At 45.0% G+C, this 18,130-nt stretch overlaps 1 protein-coding gene across 3 annotated transcripts in view; it reads right to left on the bottom strand.

Moving 5' to 3' along the window:
* The window catches only part of TSPAN13 (tetraspanin 13), a 32,588-nt gene extending 16,181 nt beyond the window's left edge, over positions 1 to 16,407 (bottom strand). Inside the window, exon 1 of one of the 3 annotated variants that reach the window (XM_073582156.1) lies at positions 16,274 to 16,407. Coding sequence is in view for 1 of the 3 variants with exons in the window: in XM_073582154.1 (XP_073438255.1) it covers positions 14,095 to 14,157 (63 nt within the window). In the remaining 2 variants the exon portion in view is untranslated. Of the gene's footprint in view, positions 1 to 13,808; positions 13,999 to 14,094; positions 14,343 to 16,273 lie in introns of those variants that run through there. The other 2 variants (XM_073582154.1, XM_073582155.1) reach the window with 2 other exon arrangements.
* Between the last annotated feature and the right edge of the window lie 1,723 nt (positions 16,408 to 18,130).

Below are 18,130 nucleotides of genomic sequence, written 5' to 3'. Positions count from 1 at the left end.
CAGGTTCCCCGCATCATGTTCCCACATGCTTTATGCATCCATTAGCCCTCTGTGTCTGTACTGTTACACACTTAACATTATGGCTGGTCCATACAATCAGGGCAACTGCTACCACCCACCTTTCGTGTCTCCCCTTTTTCCCTCATAGATTGTAAGCTTGTGAGCAGGGCCCTCATTCCTCTTGGTATCTGTTATGATCCATGTGATTATTGTTATGCTGTAATGTCTATTGTCTGTACAAATCCCCTCCGAAATGTAAAGTGCTGCGGAATATGTCGGCGCTATAGAAATAAAATTTATTATTATTATGATCAGCGTTTTTCACAACTGGAATTTGTACCCATTAGCCCTCCTTCACACGTCCTGATATTTCTGGTACTGACAGACACCTCAGGGCTTGATGTCAGCGCCATCTGCTGACATCAACCCCACAGTCCCATAGCCCCTATTGCCACCTCACCAGGGCAATCGGGAAGATCACTAAGAGCTAGAATTGGCTCATCTAATGGATGCGCTATTTCTGTAGTAGCTGAGAGCCGGTCTTATTATGCTGGGAAGGGGTCAATAGTCATGAACCTTGACAGCCTAATAATATTAGCCCGCAGCTATCTGCTTAGCCTTTGCTGGTTATTAAAAATATATTGAGGACCCCTTTTTAATAACCAGTAAAGGCTAAGCAGACAGCTGTGAGCTGATATTAGTAGGCTGGGAAGCCCCATGGTTATTAGTCCCTTATAAGACCAACTCACAGATGTCTGCTTTTCCTTAGCTAAATTGGTTATTAAAAAATAGGGATGACCCCACGCCATTTTCTTCACCCATTTATTTTTTTAGCTAAATACATGTACATTAAACTATAGACGCACAGTACTAATTATATATCTCACAGATATCTTTCTATCTATACATGTGGACATCTAACACCTAAATATCTGTCATTTCTATTCCTTTACATGTCACACGGACGGCACACTTTAAGTCCGTGCTGCAGGAAGAATTGAAATTTAGTAAGATTTTATTTAATTGGAATGTTAACTTCTTCAATATGATTTCCATAATTTGAGAAGCAAAGGTTGATGCACTTTGCAAAATTAAACTTTAGCACATTCATTCTTTATGCGTTACACACAGTATGTTTCATCTGGGATTTTCATGGAGTACAAAAATTATAGTGAGAGAATTCCTATGTGTCCAGACTTTAGGGACACCCTGTAGTCTATGGAACTGTTCACATGTACAGGTCTTTTTGCTGAGCGAGTGTTCTGCACAAATTCAATGAGAAATGTCTGATTTGGATCTGGCTCTTGGATAAAAAAAACAAAAAAAAACAAAAAACATACAAATGCAAGTCAATAGGTCCATGAAAAACAAAAACAACAAACAAACACAAAAAAAACAGAAAACAATCGGATGTCATCCATGCGCTTATTTGTTTTTCACAGACTGTTTGATGGGAGAAGCTGAAGAAACTTCCATCACTTTTTTTTTCTTTATCCGAGAAAAACTTGGACCAAATTGATGGTAAAACTGATACCGACCAAACTCTGACCAAAAACACATGAACTCGGACAGCTAAATCACCAATGTCTGAATAATCCTCATCACACAGTTTTTCCTAAGAACCTTAAATAAAAAAAAAAAAAAAATGACAGCAAGGACCATGCGTCATTAGGGTACGTGCACATGACGTCATTTTCAGGCCGTCTGAAAGAGCGCTAAAGAAATGCTAGACAGAATGAACATATTCATCACAATGGAATCACTCGCTGTTCACATGTTCAGACTTCTGAGTTTCTTTTAACCACTTAAGGTTTCCAAAGACACAAAGCTTTTAAAAGAAGTGAGCGGTCCATTCTTCAGGCGACTGCCACTTGCAGCCCACTCACCATTGTATATTTACACAAGTGCAAAGAAAAAAAAAAAAAAAGTTCTGACAGTGTAACCACCGCATAAAACAAATGAACAGATGCCAAAGACGATGCTTTAGGAAAAACACCGCCAGCGAAAAATAAAAGTTTAAAAGCCATTGTGTGCACATCCCCTAGAGGAATAAACATCATGATTTTTTTTATTTTTCAGACATCAATAGTACACATGAAAATAAGATACTTTGCAATATATTTTATCAGTGAAATCTGCTTCTTTCTTCTGGAGACAGATCTTTCACTCTCAATTGATAGGAAAAATCTGGAGTCAGTGAAAGCAGACCTTCCCATTACCGAGATAGATGATGACAGTCGGAGCTCTCAAAATTTTATGGAATCGAGGGAGGAGCTGGAGGAGGAAACAAACCTTGTGCTGAAAGTTTTCTTGAAATGATTCCAATGTTCTCCATAGAACTTTGTGAGCATCAACTGTCATCTCCCATCTCAACAATGGGAAAAAAAAAAAAAAAAATCTGTCTTCACTGAATAAATTTTACTCGTAAACTGAAAATTGAGAATTAAAGATTAGTTCAGATGGAGAAAGAAGCAGATTTCTCTAGTAAGTTATATCAAAGTTTCTTATGTTTATGTGTACAATTGACTGATGAACTTCTGAACGAAACGTGCGTTGGGGTGGCAGGGAAATCGTAAACACTGGTGTATACATGTAAAGGTCATTTGTTTATTTATATGCCCCTCGTGTTTACATTGTGGAAAGTTTAGCTGAGAATATTGTGCACCATATTGGAGCTTTAATAACCTATACATGTCCTCATTACCATCTACTGTATTCCATGAATCCCTGCACTAGTGTCCGGCAGCCTCTGGTGCTGTATATTTCTCTTTATCCTTGGTTTTTAAATTGTTTTAATAAAATATGGTTTTCTATTCATATATACTCTTTAGGTTTTTTTTCATAACCCTCCAGCTTTTATAATACGTTTAGGGGGTCTGGTCTTGAGTTTGTATTTGATGTGGGGGGCCTGTATTTGATGTGTGGGGCCTGGTCTGGGGTCTGTGGTCTGTATTTGATGTGTGGGGGCTGGTCTGGGGTCTGTATTTGATGTGGGGGGCTGGTCTGGGGACGGCACTAGTGTAGGAGGTCTGTGATCTGCATTTTAGGGGTCTCTCTGTTTTGGGGTATAATGAAGGGGTTTGTGTTATATATACACATTTTTGGCACTTCTCACACATGGCCACTGCAGCCCAGGCGGAGGGAAGTGATGGCTGGTAAAGCGGCTGTCACCCAGCTTTCCCATGGTTGCCTGGCTATACATCTTTGGATCATTATGAGAGGTCCCACCCCGGAGTCTGGCAGAGCTGGGTGATAATGGGATTTGGAAGCTAAATGATAAACTGTGGAGAGACTGGGGGTCCATCGTGGGGGTCTGTGCGATATGCGTTCCCAGGCTGGCGCTTGCACAGAGCCCCTCCATTCACCATGTGAAATGCGACACTGATACTTAACCCCTTGTCAAAGCCATTTGTGAATGGATGACTGAATCTTTCAGAGGCATCGACAATGGCTGAATGGTGCAGGCCATCTCCATGGAAACAAATGCGTGCGCCTCCACACATGACGCCAACGCTGGCATTATGGGAACAGAACCGCGGAAAGTGAGGGGAGAACAGAGGAAAACCTTCTCCTGTTCTACTGCAGCCATGGAAACGCCATTCCAACCAGCTGTAAAGATGCTGTCACCCGTAGCAACCGGAATGTCCCCACAAACATGCTGATGGCTCCCGTAGCAACCAAACTATTGTCACAGAGCTGCTAGTGTGAGCCATAGCAACCGGAATGTCACCAAGAAGATGTTGGTGTCACCCACAGCAACCAGAATGTCCACACACAGGTGCTTTTGTAATTTCTAGCAACCAGAACATCCGTAAAGCGATTTCAACTTCACCAATAACGACGAGAGTCACCACAGAGACGCTGATGTTCCACGATGTCCTCAGACTTCCAGCTATTCTGCACCTTTGCTCCTCACACAATGCTGCTGGAACGTTCCTTACTGGGGCAAGTTATGTGAATGACGCCGGATATAAGGGAACATTGCAGACACAAGGTTTACACCATCAATCAGGTCAGCAGTAAACTTCACAGCCCAGAGATGTGTGATGACACCGCAGCAGGCACCACGTTCCGACACGTCACCATGTGGCAGCGACACCGGAGGGCAGATCATTTCCTCCTGGTTATCAGATTTCAGGTACTTTTCCACATGTCGCAGGAGAGATGACCGCACAAGTGGTGAGCAACCGAAGACCAGGAACGCCCCAAATATTCCTGAGGCTGGAATCACCCACGGACACCTCCAAGGGCCATACAGTACCGTCACCCAACTGGTCGTAGTGCCCTGTGCCATCAGTATATCAAGTCACAAATCATACTACTAAACCTGTAACAATGCGGATATAATAGTGTCACAAACATATGGATCTCCAGCAGTGCCCGGCCCGCGGGATCCACCACCGGACACATATTAATGTCATATAATTGTAATAGCACCATTAGTCAGCTGAGCAGTCTATACCATATACACTGCTCAAATAGATAAAAGGGAACACTTAAACAACACAATATAACTCCAAGTCAGTCACACTTCTGTGAAATCAACCTGTCCAGCAACACTGATTGTGAATCAATTTATCCTACTATTGTGCAAATGGAACAGACAACAGGCAGAAATGATCGGAAATTACCAAGACAACCCCTATAAAGGAGTGGTTCTTCAGGGGGTGACCACAGACCATTTCTCTGTTCTCATTCTCTTTGGCTGTTTTGGTCACTTTAGCATTTTGTCATTACTCTCACCCCTACAGTATCATGAGGTGTTGTCTACAACCTTACTCAGGTAATGCAGCTCATCCAGGATGGCACATCAATGCGAGCTGTGGAAAGAAGGTTTGCTGTGTCTGTCAGCACAGTGTCCAAAGCATGGAGCAGATACCAGGAGACAGACTAGTACATCAGGACACGTGGCCATAGGAGGGCAATAACCCATCAGCAGGACCACTACCTCCTCTTTTTTGTAAGGAGGAACAGGACCAGGAGCAGTGCCGGAGTCCTGCAAAATGACCTCCAGCAGGCCACTAACATCCATGCGTCTGCTCAAACTGTCAGAAACAGACTGCATGAGGGTGGTATTAGGTCTCGATATCCGCAAGTAGGTGCTGGGCTATAAGAGTGATTGGCTTTTGCCAGAAAACACCTAGATTGGCAGATTTAACAATGGCGCCCTGTGCTCTTCATTGATGAGACAGACGTGACAGAGTCAGAAGGCACCGTGGTGAACGTTCTGCTGCCTGCAACATCCTCCAGCATGACCATTATGTCAGTGGGTCAGTAATGGTATGGGGAAGCATCTCTTCGGAGGGCAGCACAGCCCTCCATGTGCTAGCTAAAGGTACCCTGACTGCCACTAGTTACTGGGGAGAGATCCTCAGACCCATTGTGAGACCAAAGGCCGCTGCACCAAGCCCTGGGTTCCTTCTGATGCCTGACAATGATAGGCCTCCTGTGGCTGAAGTGTGTCAGCTGTTCCTGCATGATGAAGGCATTGATTCTAAGGACTGGCCTACCCATTCCCAAGACCTGAATCCAATCAAGCACATCTGGGACATCATGTCTCGTTGCATCCACAAATTCTACGTTGCACCACAGACTGTCCAGCAATTGACTAATGCTTTACTCCAGGTCTGGGAGGAATTCCCAGGAGCATGCCCAGGCGTTGTAGGGAGCTCATACAGGCACGTGGAGGCCACACACAATACTGAGCATCATTTCCTGGTATTGAGGCATTTCCAGTGAAGTTGGATCAGCCTGTAATTTGATTTTCCACTTTGATTTTGAGAATCATTCCAAATCCAGACCTTCATGGGATATTAAGTGTGATTTATATTGATCATAATTATATTTTATTGTTCTCAACGCATTCAACTATGTATGGAATAAAGATCGGCAACTGGAATATTTCAGTGATAACTAGGATGTGGGATTTTAGTGTGACCTTTATTTTCTTGAGCAGTGTATATAGCCGATACACTATACAGAGGGGCCCATACACCCTATGTATAGCCAGCCACTATACAGCAGTGCCCATACACCATATATAGCCAGCCACTATACAGCAGTGCCCATACAACATATATAGCCAGCCACTATACAGCAGTGCCCTTACACCATATATAGCCAGCCACTATACAGCAGTGCCCTTACACCATATATAGCCAGCCACTATACAGCAGTGCCCTTACACCATATATAGCCAGCCACTATACAGCAGTGCCTTTACACCATATATAGCCAGCCACTATACAGCAGTGCCCATACACCCTATGTATAGCCAGCCACTATACAGCAGTGCCCATACACCATATATAGCCAGCCACTATACAGCAGTGCCCATACACCATATATAGCCAGCCACTATACAGCAGTGCCCATACACCCTATGTATAGCCAGCCACTATACAGCAGTGCCCTTACACCATATATAGCCAGCCACTATACAGCAGTGCCTTTACACCATATATAGCCAGCCACTATACAGCAGTGCCCATATACCATATATAGCCAGCCACTATACAGCAGTGCCCATACACCCTATATATAGCCAGCCACTATACAGCAGTGCCCTTACACCATAATATATATATAGCCAGCCACTATACAGCAGTGCCCATACACCATATATAGCCAGCCACTATACAGCAGTGCCCATACACCATATATAGCCAGCCACTATACAGCAGTGCCCATACACAATATATAGCCAGCCACTATACAGCAGTGCCCTTACACCATATATAGCCAGCCACTATACAGCAGTGCCCATACACAATATATAGCCAGCCACTATACAGCAGTGCCCATACACAATATATAGCCAGCCACTATACAGCAGTGCCCTTACACCATATATAGCCAGCCACTATACAGCAGTGCCCATACACCATATATAGCCAGCCACTATACAGCAGTGCCCATACACCATATATAGCCAGCCACTATACAGCAGTGCCCATACACCATATATAGCCAGCCACTATACAGCAGTGCCCATACACCATATATAGCCAGCCACTATACAGCAGTGCCCATACACCCTATATATAGCCAGCCACTATACAGCAGTGCCCTTACACCATAATATATATATAGCCAGCCACTATACAGCAGTGTCCATACACCCTATATAGCCAGCCACTATACAGCAGTGCCCTTACACCATATATAGCCAGCCACTATACAGCAGTGCCCATACACCCTATATATAGCCAGCCACTATACAGCAGTGCCCTTACACCATATATAGCCAGCCACTATACAGCAGTGCCCATACACCCTATATATAGCCAGCCACTATACAGCAGTGCCCTTACACAATATATAGCCAGCCACTATACAGCAGTGCCCATACACCCTATGTATAGCCAGCCACTATACAGCAGTGCCCATACACCCTATGTATAGCCAGCCACTATACAGCAGTGCCCATACACCCTATGTATAGCCAGCCACTATACAGCAGTGCCCTTACACCATATATAGCCAGCCACTATACAGCAGTGCCCTTACACCCTATATATAGCCAGCCACTATACAGCAGTGCCCATACACCATATATAGCCAGCCACTATACAGCAGTGCCCATACACCATATATAGCCAGCCACTATACAGCAGTGCCCATACACCATATATAGCCAGCCACTATACAGCAGTGCCCATACACCATATATAGCCAGCCACTATACAGCAGTGCCCATACACCCTATATATAGCCAGCCACTATACAGCAGTGCCCTTACACCATAATATATATATAGCCAGCCACTATACAGCAGTGTCCATACACCCTATATAGCCAGCCACTATACAGCAGTGCCCTTACACCATATATAGCCAGCCACTATACAGCAGTGCCCATACACCCTATATATAGCCAGCCACTATACAGCAGTGCCCATACACCCTATATATAGCCAGCCACTATACAGCAGTGCCCTTACACAATATATAGCCAGCCACTATACAGCAGTGCCCATACACCCTATGTATAGCCAGCCACTATACAGCAGTGCCCATACACCCTATGTATAGCCAGCCACTATACAGCAGTGCCCATACACCCTATGTATAGCCAGCCACTATACAGCAGTGCCCTTACACCATATATAGCCAGCCACTATACAGCAGTGCCCTTACACCCTATATATAGCCAGCCACTATACAGCAGTGCCCATACACCATATATAGCCAGCCACTATACAGCAGTGCCCATACACCATATATAGCCAGCCACTATACAGCAGTGCCCATACACCATATATAGCCAGCCACTATACAGCAGTGCCCATACACCCTATATATAGCCAGCCACTATACAGCAGTGCCCATACACCCTATGTATAGCCAGCCACTATACAGCAGTGCCCATACACCCTATGTATAGCCAGCCACTATACAGCAGTGCCCATACACCCTATGTATAGCCAGCCACTATACAGCAGTGCCCTTACACCATATATAGCCAGCCACTATACAGCAGTGCCCTTACACCCTATATATAGCCAGCCACTATACAGCAGTGCCCATACACCATATATAGCCAGCCACTATACAGCAGTGCCCATACACCATATATAGCCAGCCACTATACAGCAGTGCCCATACACCATATATAGCCAGCCACTATACAGCAGTGCCCTTACACCCTATATATAGCCAGCCACTATACAGCAGTGCCCTTACACCATAATATATATATAGCCAGCCACTATACAGCAGTGTCCATACACCCTATATAGCCAGCCACTATACAGCAGTGCCCTTACACCATATATAGCCAGCCACTATACAGCAGTGCCCATACACCCTATATATAGCCAGCCACTATACAGCAGTGCCCATACACCCTATGTATAGCCAGCCACTATACAGCAGTGCCCTTACACCATATATAGCCAGCCACTATACAGCAGTGCCCTTACACCCTATATATAGCCAGCCACTATACAGCAGTGCCCATACACCCTATGTATAGCCAGCCACTATACAGCAGTGCCCTTACACCATATATAGCCAGCCACTATACAGCAGTGCCCTTACACCCTATATATAGCCAGCCACTATACAGCAGTGCCCATACACCCTATGTATAGCCAGCCACTATACAGCAGTGCCCTTACACCATATATAGCCAGCCACTATACAGCAGTGCCCTTACACCATATATAGCCAGCCACTATACAGCAGTGCCCATACACCATATATAGCCAGCCACTATACAGCAGTGCCCATACACCCTATATAGCCAGCCACTATACAGCAGTGCCCTTACACCATATATAGCCAGCCACTATACAGCAGTGCCCATACACCCTATATAGCCAGCCACTATACAGCAGTGCCCTTACACCATAATATATATATAGCCAGCCACTATACAGCAGTGTCCATACACTGTGTATATAGCCAGCCACTATACAGCAGTGCCCATACACCCTATATAGCCAGCCACTATACAGCAGTGCCCATACACCCTATATAGCCAGCCACTATACAGCAGTGCCCTTACACCATATATAGCCAGCCACTATACAGCAGTGCCCATACACCCTATATAGCCAGCCACTATACAGCAGTGCCCTTACACCATAATATATATATAGCCAGCCACTATACAGCAGTGTCCATACACTGTGTATATAGCCAGCCACTATACAGCAGTGCCCTTACACCATATATAGCCAGCCACTATACAGCAGTGCCCATACACCCTATGTATAGCCAGCCACTATACAGCAGTGCCCATACACCCTATGTATAGCCAGCCACTATACAGCAGTGCCCTTACACCATATATAGCCAGCCACTATACAGCAGTGCCCATACACCCTATATATAGCCAGCCACTATACAGCAGTGCCCATACACCCTATGTATAGCCAGCCACTATACAGCAGTGCCCTTACACCATATATAGCCAGCCACTATACAGCAGTGCCCTTACACCATATATAGCCAGCCACTATACAGCAGTGCCCATACACCCTATGTATAGCCAGCCACTATACAGCAGTGCCCTTACACCATATATAGCCAGCCACTATACAGCAGTGCCCTTACACCATATATAGCCAGACACTATACAGCAGTGCCCATACACCCTATATAGCCAGCCACTATACAGCAGTGCCCTTACACCATATATAGCCAGCCACTATACAGCAGTGCCCATACACCCTATATAGCCAGCCACTATACAGCAGTGCCCTTACACCATAATATATATATAGCCAGCCACTATACAGCAGTGTCCATACACTGTGTATATAGCCTACCATGACCCAGCAGTGCCCACACAATACGAGTAGTTTATACACCCATGTGATTGTTCTCGCACCCCGTGCAGGGTCACCGTCACATGACGTTAGCAGCCGACAGATCAGCAGTCATATGACCGGCTGCTCCCAGGTAAACTCCATGAAGAAGTTTTACTTTCCGACATTTCCACACTTGCTCAGAACAATCATAAACCGATGAGAATAATGAGGCTCAGGAGTCGCCGCAGCGAGAAGTACGAGCAGATAAAGGACATTGTGACTGCAGTAAAGAGAAAAGGCCCAAAATCCAGAATAATGGAAGCCCTGGAGTAATCCTTCTCTGGGAGATCAGAGAAGTTGAAGGAAAGCTGGGCGACAAAACTACAGACCCTGTGGTTACTCCATTTTTTTAATATTTGGGTGCCACAAACAGTCAGCAGTTTATTTGCCTTTGGCTTAAACAATTCTGATTTCTGCAGGTTCAGGAGACATAAGTGGGGTGCAGAGAGGCGGGGCCGAGCACTTCTAGGAAGCCTGGGTGACCCTGCGACTACCGAAACTGATTATTAAGAAGAGGTCTGTAATATAACTGGCCGTAATAGGAAGAACTGCGCAGATTAGGGTTTATTCACACTGCTATAACCTGGTCCAAGCAGCTCTGGCAGCAATGTCACCAAACAGGACAGACCGGGTCCTCAGCCTGGCAGGTACAGAGGGGACTGCACTCATTCTGCAAAAATCCACATCAGGAATATTCTGCATTTACTTCATATTTCGCTACTAGAAAGAATTTAGCCCAGAAAAGTGGTAAAACTGGTGACTGCAATGCAAACACCAACCCTCCCCCGCCTCGTCCTGAGCAAATACGCAGTATCAGCCCTGCCACATGTCACCCTTATTATCAGATTATACCTATATTATTCCCCATGACGTGGCAGGACGAAGACAGTTTTATGCCAAGCAATGACAACGGGCAATTCCATAACACAGGTTCCGGTTAGAGAGCCGTGGACCACTATTGTATTATAATCTGCAGACTGTGAGCCCTCGCGGGCAGGGTCCCCTCTCCTTATGTACTTGTGTGTCCCTTGTCTTACACATGTTTATTATACTTGTCTATATTTCCCCTTTTCACATGTAAAGCGCCATGGAATAAATGTCGCTATATAAATGCATAATAATAATAATAATAATAATCTCAGACTAAATTACAGTATATATCAAACATTTGCGCCCCTCGCCCAATCTACACCACCTTTCATTACACTGGGCCGTATAGATGGAGCACGTGATTTGGAGCCTTTTTTTTGCCGATTTGCAGGTTCTATTCAGTTTTAATATGTGCAGGGAATGCTACTAAGTGGAAACCATCAGCAAGCTGCTGTTGTACTAATTGGTACCTCTACATCTTGGCTCATGCCCTGCGCTGCCATGCAGGACCTAATTATAGGCGCCATATAATACGGTGGTAAATTAATAGTACCCTGCATAGGTTCCAATAAAACATCAATATGGGTGTCTAATTATGGCAGCCTCCATACACTGCCAAAACTACCGCCATACTGTGCTCAAATAGTACAGTATATAGAGTGACAAAAAAAGAGAAGAAAAAAATACCAGCTCTATACAATCTCTACACAATCCAGCCATGCAATGCTATTAAGATGAGAGATGGTCGCACATTTCGGGTGCCACCACAAAGTCACTTCTGCACCATTTTGCATCTCATGCTGCAGGTAATATTGACAGCGCACAGGTCGGCCTGGATAACGCATTATGGAGTCCTGCTGCAAATGGGTATGGGTCTGAAGAACACAGGCCATAATAAAAGGAATGATAAAATCTCTCCTCCGACTTGCTGATGGTTTCCAGGCAGCGACAAATTTGTCACTGATATTTGAAAAGAAAGTGCAGAGATAAGCGGCACCTCTTTTGTCTTCCTGCCGCTTATCTCAAAGGGTGAAATACATCATTACCTTGTACCCTGCCCAATATGGGCCGCATTAGTGCTTCGTGGTCAGGATGGCACCTCTGTTACTAGATAGATGCAGAAGACACATTTTCCTACACGATCAAGAACTATTTTCTTATTTTACTACTCAGGCTGGAGCGAGAGGTGAGGAGACCTGAGACGAGGACGACTGTGCTCAATTATTCAGGTGAAACACAACCCACTCTGCTACATCACAGACGAGACCAGAGAAAGGACGACGATCGCAGTGGCCGATAGTAAACCCACCATCACACGGGTCAGAACAGACCCCTATGGGGCTAAACTATCAGGGCCGGCGCTATAGGTGTATGAGGCTGCCCTCTAATCAATGAGAAGTCTTATGGGGTTGTACCTGTGGTCCATGCAGAAAATCCGCCATGTTCACCAGCAGATTGGCATCAACCGGTCCACGTGCGAGTCATCGTCACACGGATGAGAGATAAACGCTTATGAATGAGCCCCACAAGTAATAAGGGTCTGAATGTTTCCTGCACACAGACTGGTCATGGGGCATCTTACACCATCAGCCCAGAACGTGACGGATAACCAATATCTGTTCTAGAGAAAAAAAACAAAAAACATTTTTCATCAAGGTGCCGGATTGTCTTTGGTGCTTGTGCCCGTTCTCACCATCAGTGTGGCAGAAATAATCCTAAGCGTTTCCTCCTCGTAAAGGCTCAGTCACACATCGCACGGACTGGCCGCGCGGCTCCCAACTCGTGACATCTTCACGTATTAAGACCGTCCTGCTCGGGTTCGGAGATCCGAGGACGGTCCGTGCATTGAGGTCCAATCTCAGACGTCTGAACAACGTACGCCACTCCGAGGACACGTGGACGGCTCCCACGAGGGATTCACTTTATTTTCCATTTTAATGGACCCAATCATTGGACATGACAAATTTCATGACCCGGAGATTTTTTTGGGGTTTGTTTTTGTAGACGCACCGTCTGCACGTGTGTGTGTGTGAACTCCTCCATAGACTATTACGGGCACATGCTCGACCGACGAAAAACAGACATCATCTCAATAAAGGCCTTAGGTGAGAAGGGGCATGAGAGGACACATTGATGGGAAAAAGGAGAAACTGGACCAAAAACGGATGAAGATCGGATCCGGCACAGAGATGAAAATGGTCCATTTATTTCAAGTATGCAAACAAACAAAAAAAAACAAAACCCTTGTAATAAACAGAATAAATCACTGATGTGTGAATCTGGCCTGAGGCAGAGCCATGTGCCCAGATCAGCACATGGAGGACCCCTAGAGCTCTTTATCATCACCCCCTCTGCGCTCCATGTGCCGCCATAGACTGCCTCCATACTGCACCACCTCCTCCTATAGAGGCAATGAAACAGACAAGGCGGCATACGGTATAGGCCTAGAGATTCCCATTACTGATCCGAACAACACAGATCCTGGACAGACATTTCTATTGTTTAGATCAGCACGGAATGTGGAAATGATAAACAAACATAAAAAGATACAATGTATCAATAAACACAACAGAAACATACAAGCAGCGGGTCTAATGCTGAGAATGCTGGTGACACTTACACTATACAGACAGTATATAGGGCTACACTATATACACTCCGATCATATATACTGGGACATGACAGAAGCCCCATCTCCTGTACCAGGGCGCTGATCTAAAAATACCAGCCTGGTAAGACTATCCTGTTTATCCAGCAGGATATTGATCTGCCTCCATGCTTCTGATGCAACCCAATCCAGGCAGGCAGAGGGCTGGAGCTCACCCCAGCAGCTGATGAATGGAGGGTGATAAGAGGCAGGTGCAGAGCAGGGAGCTAGGACTAAGCCCACCAGCCCCAATACTCACAATATACAGCAGGTTGAGGACACATAAGGAGTTCTTGGAGCAGGTGAAGCCACCACACACCATGTTGGCTGCTGGCAAGTTTCAGGCTCCCTCTGTGGTGGTGGTGATGTCCTGGGCCAGGCAAAGGTCTGAGGAGCTGTGCTGTGACCAATGTCTCCCCACCTCCTGTCTTAGGTGGAGAATAAAGGAGAAGGGTGGTTCTTTCTCTTACATATAGACCTATTCTAATAGCTGGCTGCAGTGGATGAGCGCCCTCTGCAGGTGAGCACACGAAATGCGACCTGTACTGATAATGACCTGTTACAAAGTTACCCAATAGGTTTCCTCCTTCCTTCTATAATAATGCCTATTCTATGTGCACAGTGACCATGCTGCACTCCAGGGAAAGTTAATGCAAAGAGTTTTATAAAACTTTTTTATTCATTGGGGCTTACAGAAATCTTATGGAAGTGTTTTTCTGCTACAAATAGGTTTGCCAAAGGGCGGTTTTGGGGGCACCGGCCAGTTTGTCTTTCTTGGAACATCTCATAATTGACTATGGCTATGTCCAGTGGAATAACTGGAAGCTCCTGGGCCCCAATGCAAAAGTTCTATCAGGGACCCCCAATTATTGCAAGTCTTTAACCCCTTAATGACTAGGGGTTTTTTCAGTTTTTGAATTTCTGTTTTTCGCTCCCCTTCTTCCCAGAGCAATAACTGTTTTTTTTTTATTTATTATTTTTCGGTCAGTATGGCCATGCGTGGGCTTGTTTATTGCGGGACAAGTTGTACTTTTGAACGACACCATTGGTTTTAACATATCGTGTACTGGAAAAAGGGAATAAAATTCCAAGTGTGGTGAAATTGAAAAAAAAAAAAAAAGTTAAATTCTACAGTTGTTTTTTTTTTTTTTTTTTTTCACCATGTTCGCTAATTTTTTTTTTATATTGATAGATTGGGCAATACGTGTGTGTGTGTGTATGTATATATATGTGTGTGTGTGTGTGTGTGTATATATATATATATATATATATATATACATACACATATTTGATTTTTTTTTTTAATTTTATTTTGAATGGGGGGGTGATTTGAACTTCTTTTTTTTGTACTTTTTGCATGTTTCAATAGTCTTCATTGGAGACTAGGATCGCCTGTGTATAGCAGAAATGCTCACTTGCTATGAGCACTGACCACGGGCTGGTGCTCATTACAATCTGGCCATAGAGGTCTGCTGGTTATTATGCCGACCCGCGATCATGTGACGGGGTCACCAGTGGGCTGGATTAGCGACGCGCTTCCTGTTGGCGCGTGTTAAATGCCACTGTTAGAGAGCGACAGCAGAATTTAACTAGCTAACGGCAGCGGGTGGATTGCGATTCCACCCTTGGCTGTTACGGGCTCACGTCAGCTGTATAGATCAGCTGTCATGTGCCCATAAAGGTGCAGGCTCGTTAGAGGCACAATAATGCTGGCAAGAGGAGCCTAGGTCCAGTAAACGGTGTAGGTGGAGTGAAGAGGGGTGAGGCAGAGGCAAAAGGAACGCCCGACGCGTTACGCCAGAACAGCTGGCTTCATCAGGAGCAGTGACATGTTGTGAGTGGATGGTGTCTAAATACCCAGAACATAAACTCACAGCTAAGGACCTGGTGTGGATCAGAAGAGTCGTGCGGGGGCCCAGACACAGAGCAGTGCTCGCACGCCGGAAATGAGATGTCCGGTTTTGCGCAGCCGCAGTGGATCGGGATGATGTACACATAATGGTGTACAAAGATGGCGTCAGGAGAACTCCATAGCGCATGCTCAAATCAGCGCAGCTTCCGGAGACAAACTGCTATGAGAGTAAAGGGCATAATGCATCGCCCGCATCATATCAAGGAGTGGAAGCCATGAAAGTGTGGACACAAGAACACACTCAAGTAATAGAACTAAAACAATATGGAGATCCCAGTGTATACAACGCATGCGCTAAGGGAGCTTCTTGCCCAGGGACACAGTTCTGTTCTAGTACAAATAGACACAGTGGTCCGCCCAAATGTATGGCAAGAAAGGAGTGGAGAGAATAACTATATCATCACAGGAAGACCCCATGTGCACCCTAAAGTGGTATAGACATAATGTAGAGCTGATCGCCCATAGCATACAAAGTATGCCCTTATAGCTCTCTACAAACATATAATACAGCAGTATACATACTCACTGGATATCAATATTACCAGTGTCACAAAGCACCGGAAAAGATCTAGACACGGAATATACTAATGTCCTAAATTACTGACTCCCATAGAGTAGCCCATAAACCAGCAGACGTTGTAGAAGGCAAGTGGGTCCATCGAAGAGCAAAATATTTGATTGTAGTGGATATAGTCCTCAGCCAGAAACACACCTGTACTCAGGTATTTACCAAATTGTCAGGAAGTAGTTCCAACCAATTGTCAATCAAATGCGTATAACAGTTCCACACAGTAGGTTCGCATATCTCCATATGCCAGGAACAGTCACATAGGCCGAATAATAGGTAATAGAGGTATCAATATCCAATTGAACCGAAAAAGGACGGGACTAAGAAGTCTGTTGAAAGAAAATGAAAAAGCAATAAATGGCTGAGGCAAAGGAGGCTATAAGGAGATAACCCAAAAGAGTCATAGTTGTTTATAAAACCCTGTGAAGAGTAATTCTTCATTGAGACCCTTTGGAGAGAGGCTGCCCAGATTATGAATGCATTTGGATTCACATCTGAGCAACCTCGGGCCTACATCACCCCCTCTGATGTTTGTAGGCACCTCTTCCAGAACCATTGCCCTTAGTCCTGTGGAGCGTCCATGATGTACCTCTAAAAAGTGTGCTGCCACTGGAGTGATATGTTTGCCTTTATCCCGATCCCTATTGGCAGTGGAGATGTTAGAAAGATGTTGCTGTCAGCTGTAATATAGTTATTCTCTCCACTCCTTTCTTGCCATACATTTGGGCGGACCACTGTGTCTATTTGTACTAGAACAGAACTGTGTCCCTGGGCAAGAAGCTCCCTTAGCGCATGCGTTGTATACACTGGGATCTCCATATTGTTTTAGTTCTATTACTTGAGTGTGTTCTTGTGTCCACACTTTCATGGCTTCCACTCCTTGATATGATGCGGGCGACGCATTATGCCCTTTACTCTCATAGCAGTTTGTCTCCGGAAGCTGCGCTGATTTGAGCATGCGCTATGGAGTTCTCCTGACGCCATCTTTGTACACCATTATGTGTACTTCATCCCAGTCCACTGCGGCTGCGCAAAACCGGACATCTCATTTCCGGCGTGCGAGCACTGCTCTGTGTCTGGGCCCCCGCACAACTCTTCTGATCCACACCTGTTCCCTAGCTGTGAGTTTATGTTCTGGGTATTTATACACCATCCACTCACAACATGTCACTGCTCCTGATGAAGCCAGCTGTTCTGGCGTAACGCGTCGGGCGTTCCTTGTGCCTCTGCCTCACCCCTCTTCACTCCACCTACACCGTTTACTGGACCTAGGCTCCTCTTGCCAGCATTATTGTGCCTCTAACAGGTTGTATGCAGGGGGCCATTTGCTACTGGGCCCCTAGATCTTCTGCCTGCCTATATTGCAGCAGCAGCAGCATACCATTTTTATCAACTTCCACGCATATACCTTGGATTGAGCACTTTATACATGCCAGGGGCATTCTTTCATCCAGGACTCATGCATTTTTTATGTGTATGCATGTGGTTCTAGTTCTTTGTTAGACCTATTAGTTATTTTGCATATATAACCGTATCAGGTGTTAGGTGTAGTGTATGGGTTTTTCCATCATCTGATTGATTGTATTATCATAACTGTTGTATTGTAAGTATATATGCAATATACGGAATTATGCAGTGTTTGTGCAGAGGTTTCTACCCCTTTTGGGTAAGTAAAATGAACGCATTTGTGCGGTTTTAATTGTTTTTATATTTGCACTGCGTGTTGTTTGTCTTGGATGTTTCAATAAAAGGTTAATAACTTTGTATTTCATTATATTTTACTGGTGATCCCTATTATTTACATGCCTCTTTTTT

This window comes from Dendrobates tinctorius, unplaced genomic scaffold, assembly GCF_039654945.1.
Source record: "Dendrobates tinctorius isolate UK_male_01 unplaced genomic scaffold, ASM3965494v1 ptg000070l, whole genome shotgun sequence".
NCBI lineage: Eukaryota > Metazoa > Chordata > Amphibia > Anura > Dendrobatidae > Dendrobates > Dendrobates tinctorius.
This window is presented reverse-complemented; position numbering and strand designations above follow the sequence as displayed.